This window comes from Cnephaeus nilssonii (assembly GCF_951640355.1).
Source record: "Cnephaeus nilssonii genome assembly, chromosome: 22".
Taxonomy (NCBI): Eukaryota; Metazoa; Chordata; class Mammalia; order Chiroptera; family Vespertilionidae; genus Cnephaeus; species Cnephaeus nilssonii.
In genome coordinates, this window is record NC_137093.1 from 10,472,583 (window position 1) to 10,486,932 (window position 14,350).

The 14,350-nt window shown below is 49.6% G+C and overlaps 1 protein-coding gene across 1 annotated transcript in view; it reads right to left on the bottom strand.

Moving 5' to 3' along the window:
- Nucleotides 1-14,350, bottom strand: part of CUX2 (cut like homeobox 2) — a gene marked incomplete at its 3' end in the record, with an annotated part of 211,687 nt that overhangs the window by 24,324 nt on the left and 173,013 nt on the right. Inside the window, exons 5-9 of the mRNA XM_079763264.1 lie at nt 7,011-7,145; nt 5,581-5,704; nt 3,795-3,871; nt 2,937-3,003; nt 1,679-1,727 (exon numbers count right to left, since the gene is read on the bottom strand). Coding sequence (XP_079619390.1) covers nt 1,679-1,727; nt 2,937-3,003; nt 3,795-3,871; nt 5,581-5,704; nt 7,011-7,145 — 452 coding nt within the window. The remainder of the gene's footprint in view (nt 1-1,678; nt 1,728-2,936; nt 3,004-3,794; nt 3,872-5,580; nt 5,705-7,010; nt 7,146-14,350) is intronic.

Genomic DNA, 14,350 nt, shown 5'->3' on the forward strand with positions numbered 1-14,350 from the left:
TGCACACCCCCTACTGGGGATGTGCCCGCAACCAAGGTACATGCCCTTGACCGGAATCGAACCTGGGACCCTTGAGTCCGCAGGCCGACGCTCTATCCACTGAGCCAAACCGGTTTTGGCACATTCTGTTTATTTTTTAATGGATTTGTTTATTTATTGTATCCTGCCTTATTCCAGAAAAGCTTCAAGTCATTTATGTTTGGGTGTGTGGGGTTGTAGAGAAAATATTCTTGTTTCTGCAGTTAGGGCTTTCTGAGCAAATCTGACTGAAGCTTGGGATCTGGGCTAAAAGACAGGCCTTGGAAGACAATTTATGACAGATGAGCTGGTGAGAATGCCAGAGATATTTACCTCCCTGAGGGCCTGTGTTTACATTTCGAGGGGGATGAGCCCCAGACTGTGGAGACATCCCCTGGGCTATAAAGCTGGGTTTAACACTACCAGTCTTATCTGCCCCTGGAGAGAAGCATTTGCATTCCACATGCTAAACCCTGGACCCCCGCTCTTCTGTTCACCGGTGACACTCAGGAGGTAATTTATCTCCCTCCCTCAGAAGGTCCCTCTCTCAGAACAACTACCCAGATTCCAATCTGGGGGTGGCGGGGCTAGAGGGGCTAACGTATACTACAAACTCTGGTGCATTTAGGGTGCCAGCTGGTTTTTGCCCCATCACCCCATATAAGAATCGGGGCAAACTGGCATGGTTATTGCTATGTCAGTAACAGCACTGATCTGCTCTGCTCCAGAATCTGCTTGTTCACATTCAGGATATTAAAAACCTAATATGATGACATTTATTTCCTTCTCTATACTTTCTATAACAAGCAGGTTTTAGTTTATACTCAGAAAAAATAAACACGAAAAATGCTTTCTATTTAAACTAAGATCCCTTTTCTTTAGCCTAGTTGACTGGCAAAGATCTTTGAGTCTGATGACAGGCGGTACTGGCGAGGCGGGGACACAGGCCCATTCCTACCTTGCGGGATGGAGTGTAAATTGGTCCAACCCCATGGAGGGCAGTTTGGCCACATCTGCCAAATTATAAGTGCACCAATCCTTTCCCCAGCAACCCCACTTCTGGGAATTTACCGATAGAGTGCTGGAGGAGACCCCAGGTGGGGAGAGAGGGAGAGAAGCAGACCCAGGCTTGTGCTCCATCACCAACCCTGGCTCCTCACTCAGTCTTGGCTGGGAGAGACCCATGTCCCAACTTGGCCTGGAGATGGGCACTTGCGGGCTGGGATCACTGGCCAGTGCTCTGCTTCCCTCCTTCTGCTGTGCAAAGACACCTAGAGAGGCCTCCTGCCTGCTGTGCAGGCTGCCTCCCAGCTTTTGCCCAGGCCGTTCCCTGTCCTGGAATGCCATCCTTTTGCAGTCTGGACTGATTTATCGGGACTCAGCTCCATGGTCCTTCCTCCAGGATGTCTTCCCTGACTCCTGAATCTGGGTCAAATGCCCCTTCTCTGACTGCTGCTGCCTGGACCATCCTATTTCTGAGTATTCTGTCTGCACCCTCACTCTCCTTCCTCCAGCAGCTCAGACATCTCCCAGCCTCAGCACTCTGTATGTCACATAGTTCAATAAATACAGATTGAGCACAGCCCTTCCTCCCAGCCTGGCTCGAGACCCCCACCACGTGCAAAATGAGCCCCCCGCCCCCCAGCACAGGTTTCCTCACCTGATTAGCTTTCTCCAGGTTGGTCATGATCAGGCTGACTTCATCTGCCCTGAGACAGAAAGACGAGGCCCTGAGGAAGGGACTCTGGCCACCACCAGGCCCCCTACCCATACTGATACCCCCCAGCCCCTGCCTGACCCCAAGGGTCTCAAAACTGAGGGCCAAGGAGGCTGCCTTCCACTCTTCTTACTGGAGGAACCAGGCTGGATGGAAAAGAACCCAGGCTGCGGGGAAATGGAAATGGGCCTCGGGCTGCAGCCTGGCCTCTCAGCTCCCCAGGGTCCACTCTCTGAAGCTGTTGCAGAGCTGCACCTCCCAGCTTTTGCTCCTACTGTGCCTTCTGCCTGGAATGCCTTCCTCAAGAGAACCAGGGCCAAAGTGTCATCCGAGGTGCCCTCCCTACTCCCCCATAGTGGCCATTTATGTACTTTGCTGCCCTCCTCCCTTCAGCACCTAGGGGGGTCTGAACAGGCCTCTTCCACCTTGGCTGCCCCTCTGCCGGTGTGGGGTGGGGGCCAAAGGAGGCGTGTGGGGAGCATTTGGTGACTATAAGCCACACATGTGCTCCGTGCATGTTCAGGGCCCTCTTCTGCACAAGCTTTTCCAATTGCTCAGAGCACACTCCCCAGCGTTCTTCATGTGGCCATCTCCTGCTCATATTTCAGGTCTCACACTGAAAGTCACCACCTCAGGGAACCCACCTCTCCCTGTTATTCCCTCTTGCTGTTCCTGTTCTTCCCTTCACTGCATTTACCATGTGCCCAGAACAGTACTGGGCATACAGGAAATGCTCAGGAGTGTATGTGAATGAATGAATTTATCACTGTACATCAGTCAGTGTCCGCCAGGGCTATGTTCTAATGTTTCCTCCAGGGACTCAGCACAGTACCGGGGAAATAGAAAGCACTAAATAAGTGTTTGTGAAGTAAACAATGTCTTAAATCCTGAAGAAACATTGAGTACAGAGTAATTTAAGTGAATGACACTTGGCCCTGAGGGTTGGACTGTGGAGTTGGGGAGTGGGGCAGCCCCAGGAGGCTGGGTAAGGCGCAGGTCCCTGCCCAGTAGACCCAGAATGCCACTTATAGTCTGCTGTACATAAATGGCACAGCAATGACCATTGAATAGAGCTGTGTGCCTCTGTGGGGTGGGGAGCAGAGGGTGTTAATAAAATGGGTGCCTCCTACAGAATCAGAAAGAGAAGGCATGTCTGGGAGGGTCAGAGGGGGGAGGCATACCTCAGCAGGTGTTCACTTACTTGGACGCCGCCTCCTCATCGTATTTCCGCCGCAGCTCCAGCAGCTCTGTCTGTGTGGCCTTCAGCGCTGGGAAAAAGTAAAGAGCCAGGTGAGGCTGCCCGCCCCCAGGGAGGTGGAACCCACTCCTGCAGGGCCTGGAAGGCAGAATGAGGTCTAGGGTAGTGAGGAAAGACCTTTCTTGTGGTTAGAACTGGTGACAGATTCTAGAGGGGCTTCAAGCTGGTGAGAGGCATGTGGAGTGGCTGGGGTGGGGAGGGAGGCTGTCTCGCCCATGGTCTAGGGTCTGAGCCTTCTAGCACTCTTAGGTCACCAGGGTAGGATGATCTACCCATTGCTCACCCACCCTGAGATTCAGACCTGGCAAGTAAGGGGGACAGGGAGGAGTAACCAAGCCAACAGATATAAGTATATGATAATAAATGAGGGATTTCTCATAAAATTCCAGATTTCTGATTTTTCTAGGAAAATTGAAGGGATTGGCCACACTAGGCCATAAGGCAGTGCCTGGCTGGTGCTCTTTAGATAAGGCTGGGTTCTCCAGTTTGCCCCAGATCCCACCCCACCCTACTGTCTTCTCTAACATGACTGACTGGCTTAGTTGGGTGCTGGGACACGGAAGGCCTTACATTTGCCACCCCTATTTTAACTCTAGCTCAAACCTTCTCTCCACAGTAGTATGGCCTCCAGGGACTGGGGGCTCAGTCCCCTGCTGGGTAATATAAATTTCTCTCCTTCCCTTTCCCAAACTCCCTTCTTACCCTCTTGATTCTGAAACACCTGGGCCTATGTTCATAGTGTCAGAGCCTCTCTTCCTCCTCATGGTCTGATAGGGCCAGGGCCATGTGCCACATACATACCTGAATGTAGGACCTTGATCTTTTCCTCTGCCTCCCCCAGTCTGGCTGCCAAAGTGATTTGTACTTCTTGAAGGCCCCTGTGGAGAGACCGGGCCTGCTCGTGCCAGCTCTGCTCAATGAATGGGTCTTGCCTGAGCCCCACCCCAGTTTCCTATCCCCTTGCCCATTTCCTGTAATCTCCACCGTCTTAAAGACAACACGTCCTTAAACTCGACATTTAGGCATTTAACTGCAACCACTGTTTTGCTGATATGTGGCCTCCATAATGGTTGGGCCAGTTAAGTTTCTGGCAGCATTTTTGGGGGGAGGGGCTTATGGCAGCCAGCAACTTCTCTCTGGGCCTCAATTTCCTGGTCTATAAAGTGGGGTTTCTGATGGGGTCTGCTTCAGTGGGTATTGTAAGCATGCTTAGTGTGTTCCTCAGTACCGTCAGCTACTATTACTGCCCCGGAGGCATTTCCCCCCTCCCTTTGGCAGGAGTTTGGGATGTCCATCCAGCCTATTGGGGCCCAGTTCGGATGTAATGCAAGTATCGCAGCAGAGAGAGGTCCTACCTGGACTAGTGAAGGGTTTAGGCAAAACCTGGCCTTACAGCATCAGATTCAGAGACTCTAGGGAAGGAGCCCCCTTTACCTCTGATCTCACCTCCTCCCCCTCCTTCACTCTGCTCCAGCCACATTCATCTCCTTGCTGTTCCAGTACGCCAGCCTTAGGCCCTTTGCACTGGCTGTTCCCTCTGCTTGTGACACCCTTCCCCTATGTACCTGCAGGGCTCACCCCCTTGCCTCCTTAGGACTTTGCTCACCTTCTCAGTGAGGCCTCCCCCAACATTATGTTTAAAACTTCAGCCCTCCATCTCATCCTCTTCCTCCCCCGCTTTGTTTTTCCTCAAACCTTTATCATCATCTAACACATCGCTTGTTTTATTTATCTTACTCATTTGTGTCTTCCTCACTAGGAAGTAAACTCTAGGAGGGCAGAGAGTTTTGTACCTTTTATTCACTGCTGTGTCTCTAAAACAGTGACCAGCACACAGTAGGTGGCTCTATAACTATTCCTGCTGCACCACTGTAAAAACACTATTTACTGACATACACTCCTCTGTGTGAGTGCCAGGCTAATAAGAATGCACAGGAGTCACCTCGTTTCATTCCCATGGCAGACTAGGAGTTGATATCATGTGTGATGGTTATATTAAGTGTCCACATGGTTAAGCTATAGTATCCATTCATCCCATCACACACTAATTTAGGTGTTTCTGTGAAGTATTTTGTAGATGTGGTTAACATCTACGATTAGTTGACATTAGTAAAGGAGAATATTCTCACTAATGTAGGTAGGCCTGACCTAACTAGTTGAAGGTCTTAAAACAAAACCAAGGAAGAAGTTCTGCCTCAAGACTGCAACACTGACTCCTGCCTGACAGTTTCTAGCCCGCTGGCCAGGTCTACCAGCTCAGATTTGCCAGCCCAATTGTGTGATTTAAGTCCTTGAAAACACATCTCAATTAATTAAAAAAATCCTGCTGGTTCTGTTTCTTTGGAGAACCCTGGCTAATAAATTACCATTAGCCCCATTTTCCAGTTGGGGAAACTGAAGCTCAGAGAGGTGAGCTGACCTGCCCAGGGTGGCCACTGAACTACCGAGATGGAGCGCAAACCCAGGCCTGTGTCTTCACCTCCAACTTGCATCTGGATCCCCAGCTGTCCTGGGCAGGGGTGCCTTTCCTGGTCCCACCTCACAGCGAGGTGGGGCAGCAGGAGCCTGCCTGTCCCTCCCCACTCACTTTTGTTTCTCCACCTCATTTCTCTGCAGCAAAGTTTCTGTCAGGAGGGCTTTGCTGGGAATGCTTGGGAGGCGGCTCCCCTCGGTCAGCGTGGGCCCAGCTGGAGACGTCCCCTCTCTTTGCTCTGGAGGAAGAAAAAGATGAAAAAATGCCCATTGCTGAGAGCAGTGTGACAACCAGAGCCACTTTCTGCAAATCAGACTGATCAAAAGTTGTGAGAAGAATCAATTTCCCAAACTTAGTGTTGGAGAGAGCGCAGCTGTTGGGACCTGCTGTCACCGAGGTCAGCTGGGTTGCAGCCAGCGAGTGTGCGCGTATGTTAAGTCAAGCTCCCATCATGCCAACCTCATACAGCACACCCAAGGCTTCCTTTGCTCTCTCACTTGTCTTTGTCTCCTCAGCTTTCCTATTTTTCTTTAAAGTCATGGTAAAATGCACTGAGTGGCCCGATTATTATGATCTCTGAACGCATAATAATCTGGCCACTCAGTGTATATCCTATATAATAAAAGGCTAATATGCAAATTGTCCCCTCAACCAGGAGTTTGACCAGCAGGCAGGCCGGCCAACCGCCCATGTCCCCTCCCCCTGGCCAGGCTGGCCGGACCCCACCCATGCATGAATTCATGCATCGGGCCTCTAATACACACACACACACACACATTTTGAGTGGCTAGATTATTATGCTTTTAGAGATCATAATAATCTGGCCACTCAGTGTATACTTAACATAAAATTCACCATTTTAAAGTGTACAATTCAGTGATATTTAGTATATTCACAATATTGTACAACTATTACCACCAATTCCATAACAATGTCACCACCAGTAGAGGACACCTGTCTCCATTAAACAGTCACTCCCATTCCCATCTCCCCCAGGCCCTGGCAACCACCAGCCCTGCTTTCTGTATCTATGGATTTAGGTATTGTGGATATTTCATATAAACAGAATCATAATATATATCCTTTTGTGACTGGCTTCTTTCACTATCATAATGTTTTCAAGGTTGTAGCATGTAGCAGACCTTCATGTCTTTTTTAAAAATATATTTTATTGATTTTTTACAGAGAGGAAGGGAGAGGGATAGAGAGCTAGAAACATCGATGAGAGAGAAACATCGATCAGCTACCTCCTGCACACCCCCTACTGGGGATGTGCACGCAACCAAGGTACATGCCCTTGACCGGAATCGAACCCGGGACCTTTCAGTCCGCAGGCTGACGCTCTATCCACTGAGCCAAACCGGTTTCGGCACCTTCATGTCTTTTTATGGCTGAGTAACATTCCATTTTTTGGATATGCCACATTTTGTTTTTCCATTCATCAGCTGATGGACATTTAGGTTGTTATGGAGGGACAGTTTGGCTGCCAAAGACCCACAGACAAGTTGTTTGCTATGGACATCCTGCGAAGGCCTTATCAGTACCTTTAGGGCTGAGGAGCTCGGGGTTTCTCTTCCACGAAGCGTGGAGGTCTCGCAGCGGATGCCCACTGGGGTTGAAGCTGGGGGGCTGCAGTCTGTCGTCTAGGCTGCGCGTTGCCTCAAATACAGGTACAGGGTCTGCAGAGAGAGGAGGACAGGGGTGGTTGGGGGGCTCTGAGGGCTGAGGGATACCCATACTGAAGCCATGGGACCTGGCGGGTCCTTCCATGGGGAGCTGGGATAGGGGGACAATCCACAAGAGCTGCCTGGAGTTGCTCTGATGGCCTCGGGGAGCAATGTGGATTTTCTGCTTCATGAGGAAGCAGCCTTTCCCAGGCACTGGCTCAGGGAAACGTGTGTTGTCCCCACAGGTGTGGGTGTCCTGAACAGCTGGGAATGCTAATAACAATAACTGTCACCATAATTGCATTTTCCAAATTCTATGATGCCATCTATGGTGGCCACGAGACTGTGTCTTGCATGCTTCCAACCACAGGAAATGTCACTGAGGAAGGACAATGCTCTGAAATCCATCAGTCTGAGGCCAGCCTCTCCAGACACGGCTTGAAGGCAGCGAAGCTAGAGGTGGACCTGCTTCCGGGGACATGGGACTACTCCGAGGGCCCAGGACACTCCCAAGACCTTGCCCAGCACTTCCTTAGGCTGTATGTGGTCTGGATGCTTCCACCCAGTTCTCCCAGCTCCCTCCCTATTTTCCTTCACCTACATTTCCCTAATAGCAGCTTTGCACATAGAATCTTTGGGGTACTTCTCAGTGGACTAATATACCATCATTTTTGACACATAGGGCGATTAAATAATGGCTTTTCTGGAAATGCACACCTGGATGTTAGAGGCCTCCTTAATTCCCAATAGCTAAGAAGTGAGGAATGTGCAGGCGCATCTGCCTGGAATTCTGTTCCCTCTCTCACTGTCACCTAGCGAACACTTCCTTTCTTCAGATCTAGAATCCAGCACCTTTTCTTCCAGGCGGCTTTGCTCAATTCCCCACCCAGGCAGGTACTAAGAACACCCGGATAATGCCAGGGGTTGGTGTGGCATCTTCCAGGTCACCAAGCCTGTCCATGGGAACAGGCTCCATGATGCTCCCAGCATCCCCTGGAGGCTGGCTAGGATCCACCTCATTTCCACAGATGAGAAAACAGACTCAGAGAAGCCAGGTAAGCTGCTAAGGAGTGGAGGTGAGATGAGTTGGGTCTCTTTCTCTGATGCTTCCTGTCCCAGTGGTGTGGACATTTCAACCCCAGCAGCCACAGGCGAGTGTTCATGGGGGCCCAGGAAAGCCAGGGCCTCCTCACTCCAGATCAGGGTCCTGGGTGTGGTCCACAGGCCTTTTAAAAGCACCGGAGCCCTCAGTCTTCCTCATCCTTCCACCAGGTCTCCTGCCAGCATCTGCTTGGCCACTGTTCTCTGCTAAGGGGCAGAAGGATTAGAGTAAGAACCCTGGAGACAGATCCTCGGGTTCTGGTCTAATCCATACTTGCTTGTCAGGATTGCTGTGTGACGTTGGCAAAAGACTATAACTCTCTGTGCCTCACCACAGAAGTACCCACTTCATGGGGCTGTGAAGAAGATCCATGCAAAGTGCTCAGCATGGCGCCTGGCACTTGCTCAGCCCAGAACAAATGGAAGCCCTGGCTTTTCCTGCCTTTCTGAGCTCCGGTCACACTGCCCTTCTTCCCTCAGCCCCTCAAATGCACCTTCCCCACCCGAGCCTTTTATAGGCAGGAGCCTCTGCCAGGAACACCCTGCCCTCCCTTACCCCTTTCAGCTAGTTAATGCTGACTCGTCTTTGCACCTCAAATGTCACTTTTCCCAGGAAGCCTTCCTTGACCAGCCAGTCCTCTGATATGAGCTCTTTCAGTTGCCTGTACCTTTCCTTCACAGCATTCATTGTGCTTATAATTTTCAGTGATTTGCAAGGCCACCTAACTAACGCACACTAGACTGAAACGCCACAATAAGGCAGGCACCGGACCACATCTATATTTGCTCCTTTAATGGACCATTTGTGGATGGACAGACAGCTCGACCCAATAAATATTTGCTGGTGGAAGAAATGGGGTAGTGCCTATACCTGGGGCCTTCAGGTCTGGCTGGAACAAGGTCCCTTTCCTCCTGTCCGTTTGTGAAGGTGGTGGGAGGCTCGGACAATGGGTGTTTGTGCCGAGGTAGGCAGGTGTACGGGAAGGCTGGTCTTTCCTCTGTCAGCACTCCCTCCACACCCCGTCATTAGGCAGGGCCTGCTCAGCGGGGTATGCCATTATGTCTCCCCGGGCTGATGTAATTATACATTGACATAATTAACCCAGCGAGCGCATTAGGCAGGCCAGCTAAAAATTCATCTATAATTATTTGTTGTGCGCATGCTAATGAGTTCATCTGCACTCCCTTTGTACAACACGGACAAATTAATTTACAAGTCTGGATTTTTTAATAAGTTCAAGAAAACACTTCCTATTGTGCCCTGGTTTTTGAGAAAGGGGGGAAAAGGCAACAGGCACTTGCCAGGGTCGGGGAAGTTAGATAAACACTGGAGGGTGCTGCTCCAAGCGGCCATGGAGGAGGGCTTACTCGGGTTCCAAGGAGGTGGGAAAGATCCAGCTGATGGCTTCAGCACCGGGGAGCCCATCCAAGCCAAAAGCTTACACTCGGGTGATAAAACGTCATCAACCCCCTTCCGAGAGTCAGGGATTGACGTTTTGTTTCGCTTGGAGTCCCTGCAGGTCCAGGGTGCTGCCTTGTGCGCTCTGTGCAGGGGAAGCTGAGCTCAGATGGCCCCTGGAGAGGCTGGAGGAGGGGGTTGTGGAGATACTCAGACAGGTTCAGCAGGCTCCAGGGCTCTGTCTTTCACCTTCATTCATTGTTAACAGGGTAGAACACGGTGGTTAAGCTCACAGAATCTGAAGTCTAGTTTTGGGTCCAAATCCCTTGGGGCCTTGAGCCTCAGTTTCCCCACTTATAAAGTGAGAAAAACGTAACAGTGCCTACTTCCCCGAAACTATTATTGGAAGATTAAAACAGATGAGAGAGGCAGTATGATTTAAGGACCTTTGGACAGTTAGAACCTGCACTTTCTCACTTGTAAAATGGGGCAGCACATGTAAAGCGTGGTTGCGAAGACTGGGCGAGAGAACATGTATAGAGATTGCACAGTGCTAGGTGCATGGCAGGGTTTGCTAAGTGTTGACTGCTGAGAGGAGGCAGTGCTCCTGGTCTCGTGGTGTTCTGGGGGCTGGCTGTCTGCAGTGTGACCTCTGTGAAACCTTGGGACAGGAATAGCCTCATATATCTCAGCAGTCCTGGGAGATCCAGAATCCAACAGTTCTGCTTTGAATGTCACTTTGGGACCCAAAGACTCCAGCTTAGAAAGTCACACTGTGGAGGGACCTACCAGGTTCATTTGTGCAATATCCCTCACTCCAGTACACAGATGGGAAAAGTGGGGTCCAGTGACTTCACAGAAGTCTTCCAGCACATTGGTAGCAGGGCCGAAATGGCCTTGGGCCTCTTCTTCCCATTATACTGCCTCCTGGCTCCCCAGTTTGAGGGAGAGTCGGGGAGGGGTTCAGATGACTCAGCCAATGTCAGACTATGACGAATCCTAACAGCCAAAGTACTTTGAACATTTTAGAATTCATTCAATCTTCACTACAATACTGTGAGGTAGGTATTGCTGCATTCCTATTTTACAGATAGGGAAACTGAGGCACAGGGAGTGTGTGACGGTAAAGCGTAGTATGGTAGATACTGCTATCTCCATTTTCCAGACAAGGAAATGAAGGCCCAGAGAAGAGGTGCCATGTGCCCAAGGTCACCTTGCTCAGAAGTGGCAGAGGTGGGGTTTGAACCCAGGTGACTCTGCTGTGGGCCAAGCTGCCTTGAGGTAGGACATGGGGGATTTCTTACTATTGGGTCAGGAGCACAAGACTAAGGGCTCTGTTTTTGGCCTTGCTGCTGGCTTGCTGTGTTACCTTGGACAAAGCACCAGACGTCTCTGGGCTCTCGACTCAAATTCCTATTATAAGTATATCCTGGGCACACAATCAACACTGGATGTCATCAGATAGGGGCCGAGTCCTGCTGAAATGAGTGCTTTGGCCCTGGGCCTACTCTTCAGAGCCGGGATGCTCAGGGAGAGTGATTATTAAACACCTTCAAGCTGAACTTCTGTTGTTTTAAACCACCACCCAGTTTGTGGTATTTGGTATGGCAGCCTTAGAAAACCCATACACTGTGCTCTGGAAGCTAGATGTACAAAGTCAAGGTCTGGGCAGAGCCATGCTCCCTCCCAGCTTCTGGTGTTGCTGGCACCCTTGGCTTGTAGCGGCATCCCTTCAATCTCTGCCTCCATTGTCACATGGCTTTCTCCTCTGTGTCTGTCTCTCTCTCTCCTTCTTATAAGGACACCAGTCATACTGGATTAAGGTTCACCCTAATGACCTCCTTTTAACTTGATTACATTTGCAAAGACCCTATTTTCAAATAAGGTCACGTTCACAGGTACCAGGGGGGACACAATTCAACCCATAACATGTGGTAACTGATTAGGTGCAAATTGTGAGACAGGCCCACTACCCTCCTGCTGCATCTATTTCACCTGCTGTTCAGGGGGACAAGCTTGTTCTGTATGAGAAAGGAGCAGGTTCTGGGCTCTGATCCACTTGATTTTTTAATTCCCTCCAGCTACTGAGGAACTAGGCTGTGGGTTAAGTAGGGTCCCTGCTCTGAAAAGTACACAGCAACGATGATACTCATTTCCCTGGGCATTCTCTACTAGTTATTTCCTCCCCAGCAGTGTGGAATTCCCAGATGTGACAGGGTATGGTTAAACTCACTTCTTCCCACTTCCCCCATCTGGGAGAAGTTCACAGAGCCCAGAGCTACATTGTTGGGGGTTGGGTCAGGGAGGGAAAAAATTATTAGCATCCAGAAGACTGGAACGTTCTACCAAATTATATGTATGCAAAATGCTCGGCCGTGGTGGCTGGCAAATCCAAGGGCTTCCCACTTACTCTGTCTAATGGTATTGTTCGACACATCAGCTGAATGTCACTGGTTGCTCTTACAAACAAAGAGAAATGACAAAAGATCTTTAACATGTTTGGAAGAGGTTTCTCAGAGAACCTGATGGCTATAGGGGTCTGGGAAATCTTGTTTTCAATCCTCAGTCCTCCTTTGAGGTGTCTCTGTTGGGGGCAGAATAATGCCCCCAGCCCCGAGATGTCCCATACTAACTCTCAGAACCTGTGAATTTGGTATGTTACGTGGAGGAGGGAATCAAGGTTGCAGACGAGGGCGGGTAGAGTCAGAGAGTGAAGGCCGTATGCTGGCTTTGAAGGTGCAGGAAGGAAGCAGAAAGGTGACAGTAGGCACACAATGTGTTCAAAGTTTCAGTGCTGCGCCAGGTACACTGAGGCTGCTCCCTATGTCAAGTGACCCCGCTTGGGGAAGTGCTGGGTCCTGTCAAGTCCCCAGTCTCCAAAGTGACCCGTGTGTCCCTCTGGTGTCTGGCAAAACTCATACCCTCGTGTCAGAAGTGACAGAACACCCCTGGAGCCAGGGATGCCCAGATTTCTGCCGGGCTCAGCATTTCCACTGGAAACCTTTCGGCCAACACCTGCAGCTGCCCAGAGCCACGAGGGGGACTTAAATTTCCCCTACTTCACTCCTGCAACAAGCAGACAGTCCACATATAGACAAGGGCAGTGCAGAGGGAATCCAACGACCTGAGGTCCAGCCTTAATAAAACTGCCAAAACAGGAACCCCAAATCAGACATGGATTAACTGAGCACGTTGTCAGACATGAAAGATCAAGCAGGAACCATTGAGGTGGTGGGTCCTGGCGGGCGTGCAGGCAGGGGGAATACCCTCAGGAGGCAGAGTGCCTTGTCTTACAGCCATCAACCTGCTCTCTGTGCATAAACTGCTTAATAAAATGACTAATTCATTTTGGTTACATTGGATCTAAGCCCCTAGAGAATACTGCCAACGAATTTATAATATTTTAATACCACAGCAGATTTTCCAAAGGCAATGTTGGACGAGATGGGTAAAAATCATCTATTCCACTTTCCACCACTAGTTGATGCTGTTGGTGTTTTTTAAAAAGGGTCTATGGGTTTGGAGGGTGGGGGGAGAGTCAGGAATCTAGGAGGAGCCGTCCCATTCCTCCCACTGTGTCCATCTGAGGGAAAGTGGCATTTGGAGCTTTTTTAGGAAAGCTGGAACCGTAAAGGCTGTCCGAAAGGCTGTTTAGAAACACATATATGCAGAAGTATGCATGCGCCCCTCCAAAATACTTCGAGACAGAAGTCTTCTTCCATCTGGGCCCCGGCTCCAGGCTCCTGTGTGGGTGGCAGGCTCAGGCTATCGATGGTAGCAGTGGCAGTGAGAATAACTTTGATCCTTTAATCTTAGTTTTTCAATAGCAGAAGGGGTGTGGTCCCTTATACACAGCTGTGAGCTATACATATGTCCGCCCACCTTTTCTTCCCTCCATTGCCAGGGTTGGTTGTTTCAGGAGGTCTCCTGGCTTAAGCATGCACAGAGAGGCCTTCTTTCTTGGCACTGGGTGCTGATGGTAATAGTAACACCAACAATAACAATGATAACCACTGTTTACTGAGCATTTACTAAGTGCCAGACACTCAGCTAAGGACTTCACACTTTTCACCTGGTTTAATCCTCCCAGAGGTACCAGGAGGTAAGTATGCTTTTCCAGATGGAGAATCAGAGGCTCAGGGGGGTAGACAGTTACATTAAGCTTTTCCTTTTTATGGGTTAAGTAGTCTTTTATGTTACCCTTTGGTGTTCCCCTGACCCTACACTACTAACCAAGCAGAGGCATATGTGGGGAGGAAGGGAAGGAGGGAAGGACAGGCAGAGGCAGTTTCTCATTATACTAAAATCCGTATTTCCTATACCTAGAAGGTGGCTTATCCACTAGGTGGCAGTAGAACTAGTCATTTGGGACAAACACAAGGCTAAATTCTTAACCTTCCTCTCCACTTCCACTAACATGTATTTCAGATGGTTCAGAGATTCAAATTTTTAAAAGTTAAGATCATAAAAGTACCAAACCTATAACCTTGAGCTAAAAAGAGGCTTTTAAAATATGACATGAAATCCAGAAGCCATAAAGCAAAGGTTTAGTAAAATTCTCTACTGTCCACAAACATTTTTTGAATGCCTACTATGCACCACATACAAGAGACATTATAAACAAAAGGCAAACCAGGAAAGGAAATAGGAAATACATTTACCAGGACAAAGGTTAATATCCCTAATATATGAAGAGCATCTACACATCAATACAAGA